Below are 27888 nucleotides of genomic sequence, written 5' to 3' on the forward strand. Positions count from 1 at the left end.
AATGCCCATCCCCCATCCCAATGCTCAGCGTCTTGGGTAAAAAGCATGCTCTTCTGTGATTGGCTCTGCACAACCATTTTATTGTAGCCTAGCTCAGTGGATTCTATCTGCCTGTTGGGCTACAACGAAATGGCAGATGATACCCAGTCACCAAGAAGGTGTATTTTACCCATGATGCTGAGTATTGGGGGATGGGCTGCAGGAGTGAGTGCAATAGAGTGCAAGCTATGGGGCCAGACTGCAACAGCCTGACGAAGAGGATATTACAGCTCACCCTGGAGATCATCTACCTGCTGACCGGAGAGGTGAGGAGGATTCTGGGAGCGCGACAAGCATGTTTGTTTGTTTGTTTTATTGCTGACACCTACCTGAAAAAATAACTTTCCCATACTTTCATTTCAAAGATCAATCAATCAATCAGCAGAAAATTGCTAGTACAAAGTTTTCTCATTTTTTTTTTAACATTTTCATTTTTGTTACATTTTTATTAATGTCACATTTTTTTTTTTTAAATGTTTGATTGTTAGTTTTAGTATTGTTACATTTTATTATTGTTATATTTGTTACATTTTAATTATTGGTACATTTTTGTTATTGTTTTTTTTATTTTTGTTATTGTTACATTTTATTATTGTTAAATTTTCATTTTCTTTTGTGTAATTTGGTAATCAGTTTGTGTATCAAACAACTTTTTTTTTTTTTTTTTCTACCCTCAAATAAAATCTTAGATATTTTGTCAAAGAGAACAAACGGCTTATTATGTGTTACCACACAAGGTGTTCTGCCGAATGTTCCAACTTGCCGAGATCTCCAACCCACGTCAGTTGCCGCTACTGCGCATGCGCAAAGAAAATGCCCATGCACAGAGAACTCCAACGCAGTGCATGAGAGTTGGAGTTCTCTGAAGCACAATTCAATGCTACTGCGCATGCGCCTGCGGCTCCACAGTGCCTGACAGTTGGAGCTTTTGGCAGATAAAAACACGTGCACAGTTCTATCCCTCCACGGCACTTGTACAATTGTGAGTGTCCCTATGCGCTGATTGAATGGGCAGAGACACAGGTAGGTCCCTACATGATCACATCCCTGCCACAACCATCCCTCTGCTTGATCACATCACTGCCACCACCAGTCCTCTGCCTGATCGCATCCCTGCCACAACCAGCCCTCTGTCTGATCTCATCCCTGCCACCGCCAGCCCTCTGCCTGATCTCATCCCTGCCGCCACCAGCCCTCTGCCTGATCTCATCCCTGCCGCCACCAGCCCTCTGCCTGATCTCATCCCTGCCGCCACCAGCCCTCTGCCTGATCTCATCCCTGCCGCCATCAGCCCTCTGCCTGATCTCATCCCTGCCGCCACCAGCCCTCTGCCTGATCTCATCCCTGCCGCCACCAGCCTTCTGCCTGATCTCATCCCTGCCGCCACCAGCCCTCTGCCTGATCTCATCCCTGCCGCCACCAGCCCTCTGCCTGATCTAATCCCTGCCGCCACCAGCCTTCTGCCTGATCTCATCCCTGCCGCCACCAGCCCTCTGCCTGATCTCATCCCTGCCGCCACCAGCCCTCTGCCTGATCTCATCCCTGCCGCCACCAGCCCTCTGCCTGATCTCATCCCTGCCGCCACCAGCCCTCTGCCTGATCTCATCCCTGCCGCCACCAGCCCTCTGCCTGATCTCATCCCTGCCGCCACCAGCCCTCTGCCTGATCTCATCCCTGCCACCACCAGCCCTCTGCCTGATCTCATGCCTGCCACCACCATCCCTCTGTCTGATCCCATTCCTCTGTCTCTGTCACTTAAATTTTGTGCATTTAGGGCAGAAACGCATTTAAGGTCTTTGTTAAAACAATCTGCTGGGCAACTTAGAACTAGTTTGTCAGTCTATTCCACATTTTCACAGCTCTTACGGCAAAGACGCCTTTCTGTTGTATCCTCTAGAGAGTCTAGATGTAAAGAATGCCCCTTTGTTCTCTGTAATGAACTGAAAGTAAATAACTTGTAGCCCTCTTTTGGGATGGTTATGAGAGCAAATGACAATTAAAAATGCAGTTCTTCTGACTGCTTGAATTTTTGTATAACAACGTGGGCATTAATCATGATGCATCGCCGAATCGAATCGTTGATAGAATAATCATAATCGAATCGTGAGACCAGTGAAGATGCGCACCCCTATTTAATATTCAGGCTTATCTCAGCTAACTTCTGCCTGTGTCTCTGCCCATTCAAACAGTGCGTAGAAACGCTCACAATTGTACAAGTACTGTGGGGGATAGCACTGTGCATGCGTTTTCATCTGCCAAAAGCTCCGACTGTCAGGCACTGTGGAGCCGCATGTGCAGTAGTATTGAATTGTGCTGCCGAGAACTCCAACTCTCATGCACTGCTTTGGAGTTCTCTGTGCACGGGCATTGATCTCCGACCGGAAGTGACATGGGTTCGAGATCTCGGAAAGTTGGAACTTTCGGCAGAACACTGTCAAAGCATGGATCATTGGATCCTGAAAAAAAAAATCCCTCCCTCCATCTGGGCTGCGGCAGGAGAGAGGGACAGGAACACCTCCAGTTCAGCAGCACACAGACCATCACCACTGAACTGGAGGGGGGTGTGGGGAGGAGCCTGGAGCCGAATAATATTGTACCAGCTGTTCCTTGTGCCGTGCCCGCAGTCTCTGACCGCCCCTTGTGCTGTGCCCGCAGTCTCTGACAGCCCCTTGCGCCATTCCTGCAGTCTCTGACCTCCCCTTGTGTCGTGCCTGCAGTCTTTGACCACCCCTTGTGCCGTGCCCGCAGTCTCTGAGCACCCCTTGTGCCGTGCCTGCAGTCTCTGAGCACCCCTTGTGCCATGCCCGCAGTCTCTGTCTCTTGTGCCATGCCCGCAGTCTCTGTCTCTTGTGCCATGCCCGCAGTCTCTGTCTCTTGTGCCATGCCCGCAGTCTCTGTCTCTTGTGCCATGCCCACAGTCTCTGACAGTCTCTTGTGCCATGCCAGCAGTCTCTGACAGTCTCTTGTGCCATGTCAGCAGTCTCTGACCATCTCTTGTGCCATGTATGCAGTCTCTGTCGACAATAATGTAAGGGGGAGCTGTAAGGACTCTTGTGAAAAGGGGCTGTGGTGACTAGAGACTCTTTTACATCAGAGTTTCCTTTTACACCAGAGTCCTTAGAGTTCTCCTTTACATCAGGGTCCACAATGTTCTCTTTTACGTCAGGGTCCACAGATTTCCCACTTACACTGTAAAGAAAAACCCTGTGTTGGGTTATATTAACCTGACCTTCATATAAATGGAGAAATATGTTTTTGGCCTTTTTGTTTTACCTAAAACACATTGCTAATCACACTAGTTACATATGTGATTAACACAATATATAGCTTGAATATTGATATTTGCACTGTTTTGCACTGAAATTAGCCATTTTATGTAATTCTTTTGAATTGTCTGTAAAAAAATAAAAATGTGGCTCTGTCATTAAATTTCAAGTGGCCCTTCACCACACCACCCACCACACTGAACCCGATCACCCCTCATTCCCACCACTGCACCTTCCATCACACCGAACCCGATATTACCTCATTCCTACCACTGCACCATACAGCACACCACACCAACTACCACACCGAACCCGATCACCCCTCATTTCCACCACTGCACCTTCCACCACACGGAACCCAATCGCCCCTCATTCCCACCACTGCACCTTCCACCACGCCAAACCCTATCGCCCCTCATTCCCACCACTGCACCTTCTACCACGTCAAACCCAATCGCCCCTCATTCCCACCACTGCACCTTCCACCACGCCTAACCCAATCGCCCCTCATTCCCACCACTGCACCTTCCACCACACCGAACCCAATCACTCCTCATTCCCACCACTGCACCTTCCACCACGCTGAACCCAATCACCCATCATTCCCACCACTGCACCTTGCACCACACCGAACCTGATCACCCCTCATTCCCACCACTGCACCTTCCACCACACCTGACACCATTCCAACTCTCCATCCCCAATTGCTGATACTAAGACTTTGCACTAATACTCCTACTCATGCAAATGTTCAGATTCCTGAAACGAATACCTTTGCTGTGCGATTTGAGCCCATACAAAATGTATGGGCTCAAATCTCAATGCGAGGAAATGCAGTGTGATTCCTGTCTGAATCCCCTGTGGTTTCCCCCACTGCTCAGATGTGAACCTAGGCTTGCCATAGTGACTTCTGCCTGGATTCTCACAGGAACAGTGCGGGAGAGAGCAGTATGGAGGGTCCATAAGGAGAACCCCCAACTAGGCCCTAAAAGACAAGGACAAAAAGGGGGCCATAAGAGCAAAGAGAAGCAACTTCTTTGGTTGGAAATTTGTATATACTAACTTCTAATCTCTCTCCACAGGATAACATCGTTGCAAAAAAGACATCGGTAGATGGACAGAACTTCATTTTGGTTTCCCTATATTCCCTACTGCTTCCAGAGAGAAATAATGACAAGAAGATTTTAGAGGCAAACTCCAAGATCACCAAGCTGCTGACGGGAGAGGTGAGCAGTGTCGGGAATTATGTGATGTTATCCAGTAGCAGACAAGTGATAGTAAGTGTATTATTGTGTGTGTCAGGTTCCTATAAGGTGTCTGGATGTCTCCATGGAGGAATGGAGGTACAAAGATGTCTTAATGGAGGACAACCTGGCTGTTACATCCCCGGGTAAGAGGAGACTTTATCGTAAAGGAGAGAGCAGTACGGAGGCTCCACCTAGATCCCCCATCATCTGATAAATACATAGAAACAATGTATTCAGTCAGTGTGTGTGTTTCCTACAGATGGATCCAGTAATGGGAACCCACCAGAGAGATGTCCCCATCCTCTGTATTCCCGGGATTCCACACAGGAACATCACACCATCCCTCACCAGGATCAGGTAGAAAATGTACAATCATTAATAGTTACACTATACACTGCACATTAATAGTGTTTTTACTATTATATTTTACATTTACTTTCAGAGTGGAAAAATTTGCAATATTCCTATTAAAGAAGAGATAAAAGAAGAAGACAATGGTGAAATGAAGAAGCGGGACTATTTAGAAGGAAACACGGATGTCATGGTGGAGAATCAGGCGCCCCTCAAATCACGGGGTAAGAGGAGACTTTATTGTAAAGGAGAGAGCAGTACGGAGGCTCCACCTAGATCCCCCATCATCTGATAAACACATAGAAACAATGTATTCAGTCAGTGTGTGTGTTTCCTACAGATACATCCAGTAATGGGAACCCACCAGAGAGATGTCCACCAGAGAGATGTCCAAGTCTTCTATGTTCTCAGGTTTCCCCACAAGATGATCAAAGCATCCCTATCTATAATCAGGTAGAATATTTAACAATAATGATAGTTACATTATGACCTGTACATTGGCTTCATTTCTGATATTTTACAATTCCTTTTAGAGTGGAAAAATAAACAATATTGCTATTAAAAAAGAGATAAAAGAAGAAGAGGAGGGTGTTACGGAGGAGCTGGACTGTTTGGAAGGACACAAGGATGTGTACAAGGATGTCATGATGGAGAATCAGCCGCCCCTCACACCATCGGGTAAGAGGAGACTTTATTGTAAAGGAGAGAGCAGTACGGAGGGTCCACCTAGATCCCCCATCATCTGATAAACACATAGCGGTTAATTTACTAAACCTAGAGAGTGCAAAATCTGATGCAGCTCTTAAAAACCAATCAGCTTCCAGGATTTTTGTCAAAGCTGAAAGAGGTTGTAAACTCTAACACCAAAATCATAAGAAAACATTATAGCCATTAAAACATGTGTTTTTTTTTTTTTTTGCATCATTCCACTTTATTATTTATACCCCTTGGTGCTTTCTTACATTTTTTTTCAGCTGACTTTTGTTTTCCTGTTTCCTGTCTGTAGCCAGCGCCATATTTTCTGCTGTCTTCTGCATCTATACTGTAGCATACGTCCGCCCTTTTTCTCAGTAACGGCCGAATTCTCACACATGACCATTCATTATTAGCCGAGCCTCGTTTCATTTCGACATCACCATAGCAACAGACTCCGGCATATGAGTGAATTGTACCTTTACTCCTAACCAAGGTGCTAATATAAGCAGAAGAGAAGCTGTTTACTGTTTTGGTGTGCTTGCATGTTTGGAATACAGTACACTGCAGCTGGCAAGTTATGCACCGTCTCTCCTGCTTGTCCCGCGATCAGCTCAGATGTTTACACCCCTCTGTGACATAGCAAGTCACATGGGGTGTTTCAGGAATCGAGCAGGGGGATGTACTCGCGCGGGATTGCAGTGTAATGCCGCAGAGAGAAGGATGCAGGCGCGGCACAGGCAGGGATTGACGGCACACAGAGCGTGCCATAAATCGCGGGACATTTGCGCATGCGCCAGTGACATCATTAAGTGAAGATAGCTCGATTTCTATAGAACAACAAAGGGTAGAGAGGATGTAAGAACAGCACCATGTCCATTTTATATTAATTTGAATAGAGAAAAGTATAAATCCTAGAGTTTACTTCCACTTTAACTGAACAAGCTGAAGTTAGAAGCTGATTGGCTACCATGCACAGCTGTACCAGATTTTGCCCTCTCCAGTTTTAGCAAATCAACCCCATAGAAACAATGGGGGGAAATAAACAAAGACTGACGAAAAATGAAAAATGCGCCAAGTTTGATATGCCTGCTTAACTAGTGCTTCCTGCAACAAATAACAAGTTGCGTGCACCATTTTTTAAAATTCGTCCCATGGTGGTGGTTCCCAATATTCGAGCACGTCCATAAAAGTGATCCCTCAGCGAATCTGCCGCTGGGATCACCCTTATGTTAAAGCGAACCGCTCCCGCAGTTTAAAAAAATACTGGGGTTATGGCAGTGTAAGAATATTTAATAATAAATATCTTGCGCTCGTACTTATGTCAGAATATTTATACTGCTCTGAATATAGCAGTGTATTTATTTATGGTTAATAAGCAAAGATCTGTGCTGTAGGAGAGTCTCCACTTATTCCATAAATCAATGTCGAGAATTCTTTTTAATTGATTAATTTCTTTTTAAAAGCATATACCAATCTTAGTGAGTACAGTCTACAGCGTGGAATATATATAAAAATATTTATTCTCAAGACATGCAAACACAATATATGATCAAACAAGAAGTGACACAAAAATAACTCTACATAAAAATACTAACTTCAAATAATCAATGCAATGTGATGTTTAGCTCAATAATGAAAGTGAAACTGAAACAAAATGAAAGTGAAAGCAAAACGAAAGCAAGATTACCATTTCTTCCCAGGTATAGTATAAGCCATAAATTAATGTTCTATATAAACAGACTACAATGGTCTGCGAATCACAGGGCCCAAAGTCATTCCACTGCAGAAGGAATGAGAATAAGCCATGCAAAACGGAAGACTTAAAATTGCAAATAATGCACTTAATCTGATATTAATAAAAATGTATAAAAACAAAAATCAGCTTTTTAGAGAAAAATCTACCATGGTTTATACGGCTGGGATTGTAATCTCGTTACCCTTAAATATGCAATATAAAACATATAAGGAAGGAATAAACAATTGTTGAATAAAATCAAATAACATAGCAAGGCATAATTACCACACTTAAGATAGCCGCTAGCTTCAAATCGTTACCAGAGTCCTAAGATGGATGCCTTTCTTAAGATGGTGGATTCCCTTCAAGTTTCAGATGAATGATGTGGATCAGGGAGTATGTCTGCATGAGTCTATTGAAAAATGTAATAGCGTGTGTGGTGTAAGTGTGAGGTGTGTTGTCAGTAGTGTAAAGTGTAATGTGTCCTCTCTCTCATCTGGGTTGGTCTTTTATATGGTAAGAACAAAGAGCTATAAAAATTACCATAAGTAAAACCCAGAGGGATGAAACATTATCCCTATTGGACGGGATATTCTATACCTAAACTAGTGAGGTCAGAGACACACCCCTTTTGATAATTAACCCAAAACTTGGTTAATAAAGTTAAATGATTTCTCTATATGTGAGATTAATCATATAACACAACATAAAACTTTGTCCAGACTACCAGTACATACATAAATGTCCACCTGTATTTCCATTATTCATCTTGGCAAGTAATGCCATTCCAATAATTATATTATTTAACACAATATCATATTTTTATATGGAAATCTGAAATTATCTCAAGACTGCACCTGGTATTTTGTCTCCAGAGGGCAGTATCGTACCGTTCATTAGATTTTGTATTTAACATAATTTGAAACAATTACCCATCCTTCTTATCTCATGACCTCTTGACCTCTAGCTAGTGAATAGCCATTACTTATTTGGATTGTGACATAGGGCTGTCAGACATAGTCTAGGTTTGGGAATATTTACGACACCTTGAGCACTAAACTAGCCAAAAGCAATTCTTATATAAACACTCCTACCACATGCCTTAACATGAAGTAATTCATTTCACTTTAGTTTTAAGTCTAAGTAAGATGCTACTATGAGAATATAAACCTAAAACGTGATACAATGTTCCTAAATATATATGTATATGCCTTACATAATATAATGATATAATTATAGCTAATATCTTCTCACATATAATAATGTATCTATGAAAACTTATATGGTTCATCTTTAAATGTCTGCTAGAATATACTGGGGTATTGTCCATTGTTATATACTTATAGACAGACTGAGATATCCCCCCTTAACATAGCGTCAGACTGACTAAGTTTTATCTGATCGAGATGTCAAAAGGGATCTTATTTACGATTACATAGATATACAAATGTCTGCTGAAATTATAAGACCCTATTGTTGAAATTCTATGCTCTCTTGTAAGCTTGTGAGAAACATTTTGCAAGAATACATATATGAACTTTGTTTCACCCTGAAAACAAGATGGACGCCATCCTGTTCAGAATCTCTTATGCATAATACGAAATATACATGGCTTTTAAAATCATTTTTCTTTTTACCTATTATTATTTTAATCAACCCCCAATAACCCCGACAGCAGCTATCTGCTGCCATAACCTCGATATTTAACATCAAAGTACCGACGTAAAACTGCGGCGGGTGGTCCGTAAGTGGTTAAATTATTACAATATTTGACATGATAAATTCATCCAATATTTACACCAAAAAGCTGACGTATTTCCTTTCATTAGTTCCTCAAAATGTATTCAGTCAGTGTATGTGTGTGTATGCGTGTGTGTGTGTGTCCTACAGATGGATCCAGTAACGTGGAACCACCAGAGACATGTCCCCGTCTTCTGAATTCCCGGGATTCCATACAAGAAGATCACACCAACCCTCAACATCATCAGGTAGATGGATCCAGTAATGGGAAGCCACCAGAGAGATGTCCTTGTCCTCTGTATTCCCAGGATTCCACACAGGAAGATCACACCATCCCTCACCATCATCAGGTAGATGGACCTGAGAATTTCCAACTTGGACTTGATTCTAAATGTTATTAGATTTAGTTTTTTTTCTCTTATGTGGTCTCAAAACATTTGTGTGTATTTAGGGGGAAAACGTGATTGGTATAAAAATTGTGGTTAAAGAGGAAGAAGAGACGTATGTGATGGGTGATCAGCTGAATATAATAGAAGATGAAATGATGGTGACAATTACCAAGGAGGAATCTTCTCTAGGTGTAAGCACAGGTAAGTATTATGCACACAAAATTCAGAACTTCACATTTTGATTTGACTTCTTCAAGTATAAAATACACAGATTGACTGGAAAATTAAGGAATTGGCCGACCTTCTTGCCATACAGTTAGAGAAGACTTCAAAATGGTAGACCAGTAAAGAAGGGATGCCAATTTTATTTTCGATTGTAAGCTGACCTGGTAAAGTTTTTAATATTGGCTGGTGAAATATGGACAGTTAGTTATTTAATTTCACACAGACTGGGCTATCCTTTCAAAGAAAAAAAAAACTAAATTTTTTCAGTAATGCCTAGAAGACTTTTAAGCTTTTAAGCTAAAATGGAAAAATCTCCAACATAATTAATGAACACACACCCCTAGCTAATGTGCCCAGCAAATAAGGTGGAGGTATTTTACACCATAGTATCTTCATATAATTCTCCAGACCTCACCAGAAGAATATAATCCTTGTGTTTATCACACTACCCCATGTTTCCAACAAATGCTGAGGAGATGAGCACTATAAATTACTGAGGGAGATGTACACTATAAAAAAGGTCCGTCTCCATTCCTTAATAATAGTCGTATTATCAACAAGTGGATATACTGTACATCAGATGAAATGCCCATCTCTATTCCTTAATAGTAATGTCTTGTTACAAAGAAATGAGGTGGGGATGCTGTACATCAAAATAAAGACCAATCACCATTCCCGAATAATAAGGTGTTGTTACCAAGAAATGAGGAGGAGATACTGTATACCCTATGAAAGATCCATCTCCATTCCTCAATATGATGTCATGTTCCCAACAAATGAGGAGATACTGTACATTGTATAAAAGGTCCATCCCCATTCCTCAATATAACGTCATGTTCCTAACAAATGAGGTGGAGATACTGTACACCATATGAAAGGTCCATCTCCATTCCTCAATATAATGTCACGTTCCCATCAAATGAGGTGGAGATATTGAACGCCATATGAAAGGTCCATCTCCATTATAATGTCATGTTTTCAACAAATCAGGAGGAGATACTGTACACCATATGAAAGGTCCATCTCCAGTCCTCAATATAATGTCATGTTCCCAACAAATGAGGTGGAGATATTGAATACCATATGAAAGGTCCATCGCCATTCCTCAATATAACGTCATGTTCCCAACAAATCAGGAGGAGATACTGTACACCATATGAAAGGTCCATCTCCAGTCCTCAATATAATGTCATGTTCACAACAAATGAGGTGGAGATATTGAATACCATATGAAAGGTCCATCTCCATTCCTCAATATAATGCCATGTTCCCAACAAATAAAACCAAAAGAGGTCCATCTCCCTTTCTTTTAAAAGCAATATAATCTATGTATTTACCTCTTGATTGAGTCTACCATTGTTGGTTTGGCTGTACTATATATTTTTTTTCCAACAGGTAGAAATAATGGATTGAATACCTCAAAAGAACATCTTATTTTATCTCCTGAAGATAATGACATGGCACAAAATTGTTCAGAAATAAGCATTGTTACTCAAAATACACATCAGAAGATGCATACAAGGAAGTGCTCATTTTCTTGTTTGGAGTGCGGGAAAAGTTTCAACGGGAACCACGCTCTCATAAATCACCAGCGAACTCACACCAATGAGCGCCCATTTCCTTGTCCGGACTGTGGTAAACGCTTCAAAGTTAAATTTTGTCTTGATCGACACGTCAAACTTCATGAAAATAATGATTCACTGTCCTGTTTAGAGTGTGGCGAGGCATTTGAAAAGAAATATGACCTTCTTGTGCATCAGAGGAACCACGATGGTAAGGAGGTCTTTCCTTGCACGGAATGTCAAAAAATGTTCTTAAAAAAATATGACCTGGCTGTTCACCAGAGAACTCATTCAGGGGAAAAGCCCTACGCGTGTTCTGAGTGCAGCAAGTCCTTCAAAAATAGACGAGACCTTATTCCACACCAGAGGATCCACACTGGGGAAAAACCCTTCTCATGTTCTGAATGCGGGAAGTCTTTCACTCACAAATCTCAACTCAAAACCCACCAGAAGGTCCACACCGGCGAAAAGCCCTTTTCTTGTTCCGAGTGCGGCAAATCCTTTCCGAGTAAAGGAAACCGTGATAAACACATGAGAATTCACACGGGCGAGAAACCGTTTTCCTGTTCAGATTGCGGCAAATGTTTTGCGCAGAAAGTGACGCTAATTATCCACCAGAGAACGCACAACACATGAAAATCTTATGGTGCCAGTTCTACCATTTCTTGGACTGAATTTTTTTGTCTGTAGAACAATAATGCAATACAGATTAGGCAGTTTGGAAGAGTTAGTAAACCTAAAATGGATTATTTTAGTTTTAGCTGCTTTGGTCTATATCTTGGATCCAAGTCATTAGAAGAATTATACTTTGATGCCTAATTTTTTATGTTCTAGTTTTTGTTTTTTTATCTGACAAGGTATTGCTGGAGTGAAAAGTGCCCACCTGCCCTGACATCAGTAATTTGATTATTTTGGACCCCTAACTTGTAATGCAGGAACAAATTCCCAGAGACACACCCACTGCAGGCTCTTTGCTGTCTCTCAAGCTGGCACAAGCAATGTTGATGCAGGGATCCCTAATGCAACTCTATTGTATTCTGACAGCAGGGAACCCCAGCCAGAATACACTGAACAGCACTCACAGCCATTGGCTGCAAGAGCTGATCAAATGCTGGTTTTCCAACATACCGTTTGACCGAAGCTGGTTGTTAGACCGGCTTCTGTTGAACAGACAGCTCTACACACAGACTGAAAGTGAGCCGGTTCCTGCTGAACAGGCTGATATTCAGCCCGTGCATACTAGGCTTTACCTACAGAAAGTCTGATGTATCAAAGTGTCATTACAAGGAACCATTCTCACTTATGTGTTGTATTACATTTGGGTACATTTTTATATTGAATGGTTCTCCACTGTACTAAGACAGTTACGGGCAACACACCAACAGCACAGCCATCCTGACACATGGCCAGGAAGCAGACCAACATGTGAGGAGTTATTTGATGTAATGCACTACAGCAAGATTTCAAACACAAATTTCTACCTATGTCTGTGTCCTCCCAGACCAGAGTTGAGGGAAAGTCTCTCCCAACAAGGGCAACCATGAGGTCTCAAGCTGTCCATCTTTCCTACGTTACATAAGGATATCCATTGTGCGACAGCAATAAAATAAAGTTCTCATTGGTAGACCATGGCGTGGACTCTTAATTTTGTTTCATATAAATCGCTACAACTGATCCCAGTTTCTTGAGTAACGCTATAAGATTGGAATGTTACCTTTTGGAGGTTATGTGTTTTCCAAGCTGAACAATCTGACATGGTTAAAAAGGAACATGAGAACCCGAGTTTCTACTCTGTTGGCCTTTTGTTGTTAGAGGGTACAGGTGCTCACCATGGGGAAATAGCAATTGATTATGGTAACGTAAACAGTGAAAAAAAAAAAAAGAACCGCACAAAGGTCTTAACTATGGATGAAGAAAATTCAAATGTCAAGAGAAATGGGACATATTGCCTGAATATGATTTTGCTTAATAAGTTGGAGACAACAGAGAAGGCAAAGTAAAGCCTAACTTCAGGACACCTTCACTTTAAAGAGTTTTTTTTGAGCTAAGACTACACAGTGCAGATCAGTAATTAAAATGGCTGGGAGGCCTGAGGTTGTTCAATCATTCATTAATATAGTAATAAGTTATGCTCTCTGAGCCCCACACCAGCCTGCTCCTGAGCCCCACACCAGCTTTTCTCTGAATCCCACACCAGTCTGTTTCCGAGCCCCAAACCAGCCTGTTTCTGAGCCCCACACCAGCCTCTTCCTGAGCCCCACACCAGCCTCTTCCTGAGCCCCACACCAGCCTGCTTCTAAACCCCACAACAGCCTACTTCTGAGCCCCACACCAGCGTACTCCTGAGCCCCACACTTGCCTGTTCCTGAGCTGCACACCAGCCTGTTTCTAAACCCCACAACAGCCTACTCCTGAGGCCCATAAAAACCAGGTCCTGAGCCCCACATCAGCCTGATCCTGAACCCCACACCAGCCTGCTCCTGAGCCGCACACTAGCCTGTTCCTGAGCCACACACCAGCCTGTTTCTAAACCCCACAACAGCCTACTCCTGAGGCCCATAAAAAACAGTTCCTGAGCCCCACACCAGCCTATTCTTGAACCCAACAATAGCCTTCTCCTGAGTCCCACACCAGCCTTTTCCTGAGCCTCACAACCGCCTACTGTTGAGCCCCACACCAGCCTGCTCCTGAGCTCAACACCAGTCTGTTCCTGAATCCCACAACAGCCTACTCCTGAGCCCCACAACAGCCTACTCCTGAGCCCCACAACAGCCTGTTCCTGAGCCCCGCACCAGCTTGCTCCTGAGCCCCGCACCAGCCTGCTCCTGAGCCCCGCACCAACCTGCTCCTGAGCCCCACACCATCCTTCTCCTGAGCCCCAAACCCGCCTGCTCATGAGCCCCACACCAACCTCTTCCTGAGCCCCATGCCAGTCTTTTCATGAACTCCACAATAGCCTACTCCTGAGCTCCATACCAGCCTTTTCCTGAGCCTCACACCAGCCTGGCCCTGAGCTCCACAAAAGCCTATTCCTGAGCCTCACACTAGCCTGCTCCTGAGCTTTACACCAACATGCTCCAGAGCCCCACACCAGCCTGTTTCTGAACCAGACATTAGCCTACTCCTGAGCCCCACACTGCCTGTTCCTGAGCTCCACACAGCCTTTTCCTAAGCACACCAACCTGCTTCAGAGTCTCACTCCAGCCTGCTCCTGAACCCCACAACAGCCTATACTTGAGCTCCACACCTACCTGGTTCAGAGGCCCACACCAGCCTGTTCCTGAGTCCCACACCAGCCTGTTCCTGAGTCCCACACCAGCCTGTTCCTGAGCCCCACACTGCTTATTCCTAAGCCCCCCCCCCCCCCCAATAGTCTGCTTCTGAACCTCAACCAGCCGGCTTCCACCATGCCTCAGAACCCTTTCTCTCACCACCCACCACACTTGCAGCCCCCACTCTTACTGCTCCAATGGGCCTACACCCCTCTTCACTCACCATCTACTATACAACCCACCTGTACAACCTTCTCTAAACACCCACCACACCTTCAGTTCCCCTTTTATTACCATTCACTGTGCCAGCACAGCTTCTACTCTCTCACACATTGATTTGCACCCCCTTCTCTCAGCACCCACTGATCATGCACCCTCCTTTGTCTTAGCACCCATCATATCACACCCCTACTTCTTTTAGAATCCAGTGTGCTTGCAGTCCCCTTTTTTTCAGTTTCTAATGTGCCTGCTGAAGCCCCCCCACACCATGCCGTGACCTTACTTTTTGACCCATAACCAGACCAGGAATTTAGAAGTCATTATACTTTTATGGGTCACAAAATAACGTGAGCACATGGTGTGGAAGGTGAAGGACACAAGTTGATCACAATTGCATTGTGATGAATGTGGAGCACAAAACTTTAAATACAGAGGAGTCTTTAAGTGTCTTTAAGTCCTAAGTGGGACTTTTATTATACACGTGGTGGTGTTAACACGTAATGTAATCTTGGAAAAAAGAAATTGTGATTTTTGGATTCATTTTGTTGTATATAAACACACATATGATTGGTTTTATGGTGTATATTAAATTAGATTGAATGCAGTGCAGCATCATAAAATGGTAATTATTTGATTAAAAGTGTGTGGAGCACTGGGGGATATAAGAGGCAGCAGTGAAGATAAAAAATAGGAGAAAAAAAGACACGTTAATACTTTGGCATCATTTTTTGGTAAAAGGAATAGTGATTGTGTAAAGGCGTTTTTATTTTAACAGAAATGTTTTATTGAATGAACACATTTCTAACAGCGTATGTGGTTTTCACATAGGAAATTCCATTAACTCCAAAATCGAATGTTAAAAGCAAACAAAATATTGAAGTGCTTTCAAACAACTTTTGTCAAGTCTCTGTTTGCATTATCAAACATATCAATGAGATTTTTCATATGAACATTCATAGGACAATCTACCCAGCTTAGACCTACGAGGGGCTTACAATATTCTGCATTTATCCACCAAACAGATGCGTTGAAAACCGGTACAATATAATTTGTTACCAGTGTTTGTAGTCATGTCCCTGGATGACATCCTTTTCTTTTCAGATAATCTTCAGGAGTGTTGGAAGTATGTTATAATGGTTTGGAAAGAATCAGCTTTACATGAAACTAGAGAAATGTGAGTTTAGGCAAAGCCAGATACAGCTCTTGGGCACCATGGTTTCTCCAGAAGGGTTAAGCATTGACCCTGGTAAGATCAAAGCAGTTGTGAAGTGGCTAGTTGGGGCAATTCAGTGGATTGTTGGATTTTTACAAAAAACTCATAAAGGGCATCTCTAGAGTAATAGTAATTACCCAGCTAACAAAGAATGGGGGATCTTGTGTTCCCACTTATTGGTCATAATAGGTCAATGATGCCATGAGAATCATTGATCCTTTGCCATGGGAAATCTCTCACCCTCTGTTTTTTGGAGCAAGAACGAAAACTGGTTTCCAGGTTCGGACCAAGTAGTCATAATAGATTAATCATGCCATGAGCATCGTCGGCTCTTTGTAATGGGAATCCCTCACCTACAGCTCATCGGAGCAAGAATGACAACTGGCTTCCAGGTTTGGACCCATGTGGTCATTATAGGTCAATGAAGCCATGAGGTTTGTTGACCATTTGTAATGGGGAATCCCTCACCCCCAGATTATTGGAGCAAGAATGACAACTGGCTTCCAGGTTTGGACCGATATACTCAATATAGATCAATGATGCCATGAGCTTTGTTGACCCTTTGTAAAGGGGAATCCCTCACCCTCCCCCCCCCCCCCTGCTTATTGGAGCAAGATCATGCCATGAGCATTGTTGATCCTTTGCAATCCCTCACCCACAGCTCACTGGAGAAAGAATGACAACTGGCTTCCAGGTTTGGACCCATGTGGTCATAAAAGGTTAATGATGTCATGAGCATCATTGGCCCTTTGTAATGGTAAATCCCTCACCCACAGGTCATTGAAACAAGAATGACAACTGGCTTCCAGGTTCGGACCCATGTGGTCATATTAGGATAATGATTTCATGAGCATCATTGACCCTCTGTAATGGGGAATCCCTTACCCACAGCTCATGATAACTGGCTTCCAGGTTTGGACTCGTGATCATAATAGGACAATGATGCCTTGAGCATCATCGACCCTTTGTAATGGGGAATCCCTCAACCCCCACTTATTGGAGCAAGAATGACAGCTGTCTTCCAGGTTCGGACCCAAGCATGGTCCGAACAAAGGCAAGCTCATCCCCACTCCTTGGTACCCATTGGAGGGTAATCTTGTTTCATGTAAGCTGCTTCACCACAGCCAATGAAGATGTTCCCTTCCTAAAGAGGAATGGGCTAGACTGCTAAGACATTCAGCAGCCTCTGCAATAGCGATAAACCCAAAGCTCCTCCAACATCCACTCTTCTAGACTGGAGACTTCAAAGGGGGTCAGAGTTAACATGATCTGCAACCTATCCAGCCCCTTAAGATACCGTACTGGATCTGTGTTATCTTTAAATACACACGTTCCAATCACCGGAGCCAGAGCAGCCATGTGGCATGCTTTGGCTACAGCAACGCCACTTGATCCCACTTCATCAGATTTCCCACCAAACTAGCACCATCATTCCACAGACAAGACTATTCAGCTTTTGAAAGGCCTCTGGAACTTTTACAGTGGTTTCTTTGGTGGACTACCAGTGTCTCTCTTCGCGCAAAGCGTTTACAGCAATTTGCGCAGGAATAAGGCCTCTCGCCAGTGTGAACCCTTAAATGATTGTCACGGTTTGCTTTAGTGGAGAAGGATTTCCAACACTCGGGACAAGGAAAGGGTTTTACTCCAGTGTGGACCAAATGGTGTCTTTTGAGGTGCATCCTGAGGGTGAAAGACTTTCCGCACTCAGAACATGAGTAGGGTTTTTCCCCCGTGTGCGTTCTCTGGTGCCTAGTGAGTTGCTGTCTTTTTCTGAAGGTTTTCTCACACTCAGAACAGGAGAAGGGTTCAGAGTGGACTTTCTGGTGAGCAGTGAGTTGTGACTTGAGGCCAAAACACTCTCCACACTCAGAACACTTGAAGTTCTTTTCGCCAGCGTGAAGTCTCTTGTGTGCTACCAGGCCACAATTTGATAGGTACAAATTTTCGCACTCCGGGCAAGAATAGATCTTCTTGCCAGCATGGCCCATCAGATGTATACGGAGCACTTTCTTCCTTTTAAAACCTTTCCCGCACTCTGAACATGGAAATGGAAACTCGGCTGTGTGATTTATTGGGTTAACTGTATCCAAATTATTATAAGAATATTCCTCAGGAATAGAAGGATCTGGCGATTCATCTCCACTGTGACAACTTGCCTGGGAATTTGGGGTAACAGTACATGGTTTATCATTGGATTCTTCATATATAAAAGAATCTGCTGAGCTCTCCATATCATCAAGTCTGTGATGTATATATTGGGTGCCAAAGCCTTCTGGAGAATATTGTGCCATGCTGTTATCTTCATTATAATCTGAAGGTAAAATAAGATGTCCCTCTGAAGTATTCCAGCCACTGTGTCCACCTGTTGAAAATAAGTTTGAGTATGACGTTATATTGAGGAGTACAGATCGACCTTTCATATGGTGTACAGTATCTCCTCCTCATTTGTTTACAACATGATGGTATCTTGAAGAATGGAGATGAACCTTTTCTATGGTGTACAGTATCTCCACCTCATTTGTTGGGAACATGACATTATATTGAGGAATGGAGATGGACCTTTTATATGGTGTTTAGTATCGCCTCCCCATTTGTTGGGAACATGACGTTAAATTGAGGAATGGAGATGGGTCTTTCATATGGTGCACAGTATCTCCTCCTCATTTGTTGGGAACATGACATTATATTGAGGAATGGAAATGGACCTTTCATATGGTATACATTATCTCCTTCTCCTTTGTTTACAACACAACGGTATCTTGAAGAATGGAGATGAACCTTTCATACGGTGTACAATATCTCCTCCTCATTTGTTAGGAACATGACGTTATATTGAGGAATGGAAATAGTCCTTTCATATGGTGTACAGTATCTCCACCTCATTTGTTGGGGATATGATGTTATGCGGAGGAATAGATATGGACCTTTCATATGATGTACAGTATCTCCTACTCATTTGTTGGGAACATGACGTTATATTGAAGAATGGAGATGGTCCTTTCATATGGTGTACAGTATCTCCTCTTCATGTGTTGGGAACATGACATTATATTGAGGAATGGAAATGGACCTTTCATATGGTGTACAGTATCTCCTCCTCATATGTTGGGAACATGACATTATATTGAGGAATGAAGAATGGACCTTACATATGGTGTACAGTATCTCCTCCTCATTTGTTGGGAACATGATGTTATATTGACCTTTTTATATGATGTAGAGTACCTGAGGAACAAACAATGACTTTATATAAGGTGTTTAGTATCTACACCTCATTTGTTGGGTATTATGGTAAATACAAGGACTGTATTCTTCTGAAAGGGAGTGGTAGGTTAGGTACATCTATTATCGTATAGATTAAAATATAGATGTTCTCTATGTTGAAACAACCATTTTTTTATTTCAAAGAAAACTAATAATCAAGAAATGAAGACCTTTCCAGGTCAGCTTACAATAGAAAAAAATATCATCCCTATTTTACATGCCCACCATTTATAATTGAGCCTTGCCTTACAGTATAGTGATAAGATCTTCTCTTTCTTTTTATTTTTTAGTCAATATGCATATCTTAAATGAAGGACAATCAAAATGTGAAGTGGTGCATTTTTTGTACATTATACTTACCTGTGCTGATATCATCTAGAGAGGATTCCTCTTTGGTAATTGTCAACATCATTTTAGTTTCCTTTACAGACAACTGTTTACCCATCAGATACGTGTCTTCTGCTTTAACCTCAGTTTTCATATCTTCCCCCTAAAATCACAAAATGATGGTGAGCACTAATAACCTACATAAAATTACATAATTATATATAACATAATCAAATATAGTCAAGTCAAGCCTTGAGATCAATATAGTTTCATTTACCTGATGATGGTGAGGGATGGTGTGATCTTCCTGTGTGGAATCCCAGGAATACAGAGGACGGGAACATCTCTCTGGTCGGTTCACATTACTGGATCCATCTGAAAGAAACACACACACTGACTAAATACATTGTGCTTATGAGATATTGAGGGGATTTAGGTGGCACCGGTTCTGTGGTGGACAATCTGGGAGGGAACTTTAAAAGCAAACAATTGCTGGGTGCTGCTAACTTCTAGTATATCAATGGTCAATTTAAAAGTAGACCAACACAGAATGTAAGGGGTCACCTAACATGGGTCCAATGGTAGATGCAAAACATCTGCTTTGCATAGACACCTGTGGCACAGCACTCCACCCTAAGCGTTACGTTAAAATGACTTCCACTGATGCCGAATACTCTGCGAGGTTAGTGATCTGTTCATTCCTTAGTTCATTGTGAGAGTTTTCAACATTATTTATTATAGCGGACCTTTCCCCATAACAACTTGATTCTGTGGTGGACAATCTAGGAGGGGCCCCAAAAGCAAATAATAGACACAATACTGGGTGTTGCTAACTTCTGTCTAATACATCAATGGGCAACCTATAAGTAGACCAACTCATAGTGTAGGGGATCACCTAACATAGGTCCAACAGGAGATGTAGAACATCGGCTCTGCATAGACAACTGAGACTCAGCGCTACACCCTACGCGTTACGTCAAAATGACTTTCCCTGATGCTGATTACTCGGCAAGGTTAGTTATCTGTTCATTCCTTAGTTTACTGTGAGAGTTATCAACATTATTTATTATAATAGAACTTTGCCCATAACAACTTGATTCTGTGGTGGACAATCTAGGAGGGGCCCCCAAAGCAAATAAGAGAGACACAGTACTGGGTGTTGCTAACTTCTATCTAATACATCAACAGGCAACCTATAAGTAGACCAACACAGAGCGTAGGGGGTCACCTAACATAGGTCCAATAGGAGATGTAGAACATCGGCTCTGCATAGACAACTGAGACTCAGCGCTCCACCCTACGCGTTACGTCAACATGACTTCCCCTGATGCTGATTACTTGGCAAGGTTAGGGATCTGTTCATTCCTTAGTTCACTGTGGGAAAAAAAACACTATTTATTAAATCTGAACTTTACCCATAACAATTTGATTCTGCTGTGGACAATCTAGGAGGGGCCCCCCAAAACAAACAATGAACACAATGCTGGGTGCTGCTAACTTCTACTATATCAACGGCAATTTAATAGTGGACCAACACAAAATGTAAGGGGGTCACCTAACAGGGGTCTAATGGGAAACACAGAACATTGGCTCTGCATAGACACCAAAAGCTTAGTGCTCCGCCCTACACGTTACGTCACAATGACTTAATGATGGGTCCAACACTAGAGCAAGGCTAGGAAGCACTAGGCCAAAATAATGTTGCAGAGTCCGTCTCCTGTATTAAAACAGCACCAACAAAAAAAAATTAATTTAGGACATATGACTTTGGCTCTAATCCCAGAGCGCGGTTACTCCCGCAGCTCATCGCAATGGACCAATCCAGCTGACAGCTCTGTTAATGGCATGTAGTAAGCCAGGCTGCTGCGAAACAAAGAACATCAGCTCTGCATAGACACCTGAGGCTCAGCTCTCCGCCCTACATGTTACGTCAAAAGGACTTCCACTGATGCCAATTACTCAGCAAGGTAATTGATCTATTCATTCCTTAGTTCACTGTAAGAGTTATCATCACTATTAAAGCAGAACTTTACCTATTACCAATAACAACTTGATTTGCGGTGGACAATCTAGGAGGGGCCGCAAAGCAAACAATTGACACAATACTGGGTGTTGCTAACTTCTATCTAGTACATCAACGGGTAAAAGTAGACCAACACAGAGTGTAGGGGGTCACCTAACATAGATCCAAAGGGAGACACAGAACATCGGCTCTGCTTAGACATCTGAGGCTCAGTGCTCCGCCCTACGCGTTGCGTCAAAATGACTTCCCCCTGATGCTGATTTCTCGGCAAGGTTAGTGATCTGTTCATTCCTTAGTTCACTGTAAAAATAAAAACACTATTTATTAAATCTGAACTTTACCCATAACAATTTTATTCTGCAGGGGACATTCTAGGAGGGGCCCCCAAAGCAAATAATGGCCACAATGCTGGGTGCTGCTAACTTCTACTATATCAACAGCAATTGAATAGCAGACCAACACAGAATGTAAGGGGGTCACCTAACATGGGTCTAATGGGAGACGCAGAACATTGACTCTGCATAGAAAACTGAGGTGCAGTGCTCTGCCCTACGCTTTACCTCACAATGATTTAATGATGGGGTCCAACACTAGAGCAAGGCTAGGAAGCACTAGGCCAAAATAAAGTTACAGAGACTGAAAGTCAATATGTAAATCTTTACTGTTTATACCTCACCTGTTTTGATCTCTGGATGGATCTCCTCCACTTTACACGGCCGATCACCCCTCACCCATTCCTCCTCTACTGCATTATCTTCTACTTTAATACCATTGACCTTGTGACCTTCCATGGGAGGATATGAAGGACGGGAAACCTGACACACACAATGATACAGTCATCATCCAGATACATCCCTTGTCTGTTACTGGATAATGTCCCAGAATTCCCGGCACCGCTCACCTCTCCTGTCAGCAGCTCAGTGATCTTCTGGGTGACTTCTAGAATCTTCTTATCATTGCTTATCTCTGAAATTAGTAAGAAATGTAGAGGAACCATAATGGGGTTCTGTCCATCTACCGATGTCTTTTTCGCAACTATGTTATCCTGTGAAGAGAGAGTAAAAAATTATAACATACTTTTGGAACAATAAATCTACTGCGCTGTGCAGCTACCTAATCTGAAACCATGAGCATTGCTGAGTAATCAGCAGTGGAAAATCAAAATGCATTGCAGAGTAATCAGCAGTGGAAAATAAAAATAATTGTGATGCAACACAATAAATGTGAACTGAAATAAGCGGTTTTCAAAGTTACAAATAACAAGGATCCCGTGGCAGGCTGTCCAACTAGCTAATTCAAAAAAATCATAAGCATTGCCAAGCAATCAGCAGTGGAAAACTAAAATAATTGTGATGCAACACTAAAAAAAATAGTGAAGTGAAAAATGAACCAGTGGCACACTGTGCAACAAGCAAATCTGACAATCATAAGCATTGCCGAGAAATCAGCAGCGAAAAATCAAAAGAATTGTAATACAAATTCCTATTAAACGGTGATAACTTTTAGTGAACTAAGGAATAAGCCGATCACTAATGTTTCCAAAGTAAGGGTCCTTTCACACGGGCTTTCGACCCGGCGGACTTGGTTTTGCTCAGTGGGGATCTATCCGCCGATCCCCGCTGAGCGTGCGGATGACAACACCGTCTCTGCTTACTTTGCAGAGACAGACCTGTCAGAGCCCCACTCTCCTCTATGGGAGATCAGATGAAAACGGACCGCCTGTCTGTTTTCATTTGATCCGATCCTCCAGACGGATGGAAAATAGGGTTTCCATCCATCTGGATTTCACAGACAGGATCGGATCAGATTATTATTATTGTACAGGATTTATATAGCGCCAACAGTTTGCGCAGCGCTTTACAATGTGGGGGAAGACAATACAGTTACAGTACAATTCAATGCAGGAGGAAGTAGAGGGCCCTGCTCGTTAGAGCTTACAATCTAGAAGGGAGGTTCAAGTGAAACAAAAGGCAGTAACCGAGGGGGATGGGCAGATGGAGAAAATGGAGCCAGAGTTGTTAAGTGTGGGTAGGATAGGCTTCTCTGAAGAGGAGGGTTTTTAGAAAAGAGATCGCCTAAAAGCTAATAGAGTAGGAGATAATCGGACAGATAAGGGTAAGGAGTTCCATAGGATTGGAGAGGCTCTGGTAAAGTCCTGGAGGTGAGTATGGGAGGAGGTGACAAGGGAGCTAGAGAGCAGGAGGTTTTGAGAGGAACGAAGAAAGCAATTAGGTTGGTATTTTGAGACTAGGCTAGTGATGTCGTTGGGGGCTAAGCTGTGGATGGCTTTGTAAGATGTTGATAGTATTTTGAATTTGATTTGTTGGGTGAGTGGAAGCCAGTGGAGGGCTTGACAGAGAGGGGCGGCGGATACTGAGTGATCACCACTGACATCTGCTGCTCCATAGGGGTGCATATAGCATCCGATCAGGTCCGCCTGAAAAACTGACAGGTGGACCTGATCGGAAAGGGCCCTAACCGGCATTAGGGGGAAGTCATTTTGACGTAATGCGTAGGTTGGAGAGTGCAGCCAGACTGCTGAAAGACACAGAACAGTGGTGCTCAAAGTTATAATCAAGCAATGATCCTGTGGCACACTGTACAATGTGCTAATCGAAAAAAATCATAAACATTGCTGACTTATCAGCGGTGGCAAATTAAATTAAATGTGATACAAACTTTTAATAAGTAGTGATTGTCACAGAGAACTAAGGAATGAACAGATCACTATCCTTCGCCAGGTAATCAGTTATGAGCCTCAGGTGTCTATGCAGAGCCAATGTTCTGTGTCTGGCAGCAGCCTGGCTTACTACACGGCATTACCAGAGCTGTCAGCTGGATTGGCCAACTGTGGTGAGCTGCGGGGGGTAACCCCGCTCTGGGATTACAGCCGGAGTTACAGAATATGTGAAAAATTCCTCGCACTCCTGCTAACAACCGGTGTCACAAATGAAATAAAACAGCAAGTAATCAAAGTTCCAATCACTTTCATAATAATGAAACCATAAATATTTATGATGCCGTGCAAGTAGCTAATTAAAAAAAAAAAAAAAAACGCAGAGTAATCAGCAGTGGAAAATTAAAATAATCGTAAAACAACAATAAATACTAACTTAAAACAGCAGTACTCAAGTCAAGTCATAATGAAACAACGAACCCTTGACACACCAGCCATGCAAAATTTAAATAATTGTGATACAACACTAAATAAATAGTGAACTGAAAACAGTTACAATGAAACAAGGAACCCGTGACACACTGTGCAACTGGCTAATCGAAAATAATAAACGTTGCCGAGAAATCAGCAGGGGAAAATCAAAATAATCGTGATACAAACGCCTAATAAATGGTGATGATAACTCTCAGAGTGAACTAAGGAATGAACAGATCACTAACGTTTCCTGAAAATTGGCATCAGGTAAAGTAATTTTGACGTAACGCATTAGGCGGAGCACTGAGCCTCAGGTGTCTTTGCATAGCGGGAACCACAATGGGCTGATGCAGCTGACAGCTCTGGTAATGCTGTGTAGTAAGCCAGGCTGCTGCGAGATACAGAACATCGGCTCTGCATAGACCTGAAGCTCAGCGTTCCACCCTACGCGTTACGTCAAAACGACTTCCTTCTAAAACCGATTACTCGGCAAGGTTAGTGATCTGTGTATTCCCTTATTGTCCCTATAGACACCTGAGGCTCAGCGCTCCGCCCTATGCGTTACGTCAAAACTATTTCCTTCTGATACCGATTACTTGGCAAGGTTAGTGATCTGTGTATTCCCTTGTTGTCTCCATAGACACCTGAGGCTCAGCGCTCTGCCCTACGCGTTACATCAAAAGGACTTCCTTCTGATACCGATTACTCGGCAAGGTTAGTGATCTGTGTATTCCCTTGTTGTCTCCATAGACACCTGAGGCTCAGCGCTCCGCCCTACGCGTTACGTCAAAACGACTTCCTTCTGATACCGATTACTCGGCAAGGTTAGTGATCTGTGTATTCCCTTATTGTCTCCATGGACACCTGAGGCTCAGCGCTCCATCCTACGCGTTACAACAAAACGACTTCCTTCTGATACCGATTACTCTGCAAGGTTAGTGATCTGTGTATTCCCTTATTGTCTCCATAGACACCTGAGGCTCAGCGCTCTGCCCTATGCGTTTCATCACAACGACTTCCTTCTGATACCTATTACTCTGCAAGGTTAGTGATTGTGTATTCTCTTGTTGTCTCCATAGACACCTGAGGCTCAGCGCTCCACCCTACTTGTTACGTCAAATCGACTTCCTTCTGATAGCGATTACGCGGCAAGGTTAGTGATCTGGGAACAATGTGAGACTTATCAACACTATTTATTAAAGTGGAGCTTTACCCATAACAACTTAATAATAATTAAAAATTATGCTATCAAAATTAGTTTGCACTGTAAATTGCCTCCAGCATTGCTCCTGTTTCCTCCACCTCCTGGAGGGTGCCATTTTGCTGAAGCCTAGAGCAGCAGTAAATCTCTAGGCTGTCAGAAGATCGGCCTCTAGTGGCTGATTTTTGGCACAGTGCTGAAAAATAGAGAGCAACTGAACATGTGCAGAGCAGGATGAGACAGTGTAACACGGGATTTTAAACAGTATAGGCACTTATTTTTAATGTTTTACAAATCTATACCTGCAAAAGGAGCCAGCCTGAATTGCTCTAGCAGGACTTCCACTTTAAGCATTTGGATCACAATTATTTTGATTTTCCACTACTGATTACTCAGCAACACTTTTTTTTTTTCTATAGGCTCTTTGCACGTTGTGCCACAGGTTCATTGTAACTTTGTGTACCACCGTTTATAGTGCACTATTTACCGTTGTATCAGAATTATTTTGATTTTCCACTGCTGATTACTTGGCAATGCTTATGGTTTTTTAGATTGCCTAGTTGAGCAGCATGGTACAGATCTATGGTTTCATTATTATGATGGAAGTGATTATAACTTTAGGTACTTGCTGCTTTAGTTTATTGTGGTTGGGGTGAGGAATTTTCCCCACATAATGTAACTCCGGCTGTAATCCCAGAGCGGGGTTACTCCCGCAGCTCACCACAATAGCCGATCCAGCTGACAGCTCTCATAATGCCATGTAGTAAGCCAGGCTGCTGCCAGATACAGAACATTGGCTCTGCATAGACACCTGAGGCTCAGTGCTCCACCCTACGTGTTACGTCAAAACGCCATCCCCTGATGCCAATTACTTGGCATGATTTGTCATCTGTTCATTCCTTAGTTCACTGTGAGCTATATCATCGCTATTTATTATGAGTTTGTATCACGATTCTTTTGATTTTTCACTGCAGATTACTCGGCAATGCTAAGGATTGTTCTCGATTTGCTATTTGCATAGTGTGCCATAGATGCATTGTTTCATTATAACTTATTATTACATTGTATGTCTCAGTTCTGCATGTTCTTCCCTTATTTTAGCATTTTCAGTCTACTCTACTTTTTTCAGACAGGTATCTTTTAAAAAAATACAGAAGAAACACAATTTTCCCAGAATCCTCCTCACCTCCCCGGTCAGCAGGTAGATGATCTCCAGGGTGAGCTGTAATATCCTCTCCGTCAGGTTGGTGCAGTTTGCCTCCATTGCACTCAACTCTGTTCCATTCACTTCCTGCAACAAAAGCAACCATCCCCCCAATGTTCAGCATCATGGGTAAAAGGCTGGCTCTTTGTTGGATGTCTCCATATGTGGGCTACAATAAAATGGCCGCCATCAGACGATCATTTATTACTATGGGAAGAGAGACGAGCTCAGTGCTTCCCATCACCTTCCCGAAAGTGTGTACATGTGTGTGTCACATCACAGATTATAAAATAGGGGGTTAGTGTCATTTATATTTTGCAGCATCCATCCACCCATCCATCCATCAATCTATTCATTCGTCCAATCCTTCCCTCTATCAATCCATCCATCCAATCCATCCACCCATGCATCCATCAATCAATCTATTCATTTGTCCAATACTTCCCTCTATCAATCTATCCATCCATCCAATCCATTCATCCATCCATCCATTCATCCAGTCCTTCCCTCTATCAATATATCCATCCATCCAATCCATCCATCCATCAATCAATCTATTCATTCATCCAGTCCTTCCCTCTATCAATCTATCAATCCATCCATCCATCTATTCATCCATTCTTCTTTCTAGTCATCAAATCATCCACCCAGTCCATCAATTCATCCTTCTATCCAATATATCTATCCATCTGTCTTTCCAATCCATACATCTATCCAACCATCCATCTATACAGCCATCCATCCAATCTTCCATCACTATATTG

The 27888-nt window shown here is 42.7% G+C and overlaps 3 protein-coding genes across 4 annotated transcripts in view; 2 read left to right on the forward strand and 1 right to left on the reverse strand.

The window, feature by feature from the left end:
- Positions 1–27227, reverse strand: part of LOC309564394 (uncharacterized protein) — a 174413-nt gene extending 147186 nt beyond the window's left edge. The window contains 4 exon segments of the mRNA XM_082269022.1: positions 19823–19920; positions 22245–22383; positions 22470–22613; positions 27107–27227. Coding sequence (XP_082125148.1) covers positions 19823–19920; positions 22245–22383; positions 22470–22613; positions 27107–27184 — 459 coding nt within the window. The 5' untranslated portion in view covers positions 27185–27227.
- LOC309563403 (uncharacterized protein) lies at positions 130–9481 on the forward strand (the record flags this gene model as incomplete). The annotated part of the gene is made up of 9 exons (XM_082267797.1): positions 130–305; positions 4388–4531; positions 4608–4695; positions 4812–4909; positions 4995–5127; positions 5244–5356; positions 5437–5581; positions 9225–9322; positions 9476–9481. Exons 1-9 carry the CDS (start codon positions 192–194, stop codon positions 9479–9481), a joined length of 939 nt encoding a protein of 312 aa, XP_082123923.1. The 5' UTR covers positions 130–191.
- On the forward strand, positions 9327–12008 carry LOC309562841 (uncharacterized protein). Of its 2 annotated transcripts, XM_082267156.1 has the most exons (3): positions 9327–9424; positions 9526–9664; positions 11084–12008. In XM_082267156.1, exons 2-3 carry the CDS (start codon positions 9583–9585, stop codon positions 11884–11886), a joined length of 885 nt encoding a protein of 294 aa, XP_082123282.1. In that variant the 5' UTR covers positions 9327–9424; positions 9526–9582; the 3' UTR covers positions 11887–12008. The 2 variants fall into 2 exon arrangements, with proteins under 2 accessions (XP_082123282.1, XP_082123283.1); XM_082267157.1 differs by lacking the exon at positions 9327–9424 and having other exon boundaries at positions 9556–9654.
- Positions 27228–27888: the final 661 nt, after the last annotated feature.

This window comes from Pelophylax lessonae, assembly GCF_965119305.1.
Source record: "Pelophylax lessonae genome assembly, chromosome: 9".
Taxonomy (NCBI): domain Eukaryota; kingdom Metazoa; phylum Chordata; class Amphibia; order Anura; family Ranidae; genus Pelophylax; species Pelophylax lessonae.

Coding starts and splice junctions, on each gene's coding strand:
- LOC309562841 (XM_082267156.1), top strand. CDS start 9,583: ATGGGTGATCAGCTGAATATAATAGAAGATGAAATGATGGTGACAATT. Junction 9,665..11,083: donor TTCTCTAGGTGTAAGCACAG/GTAAGTATTATG, acceptor TTTTTCCAACAG/GTAGAAATAATGGATTGAAT.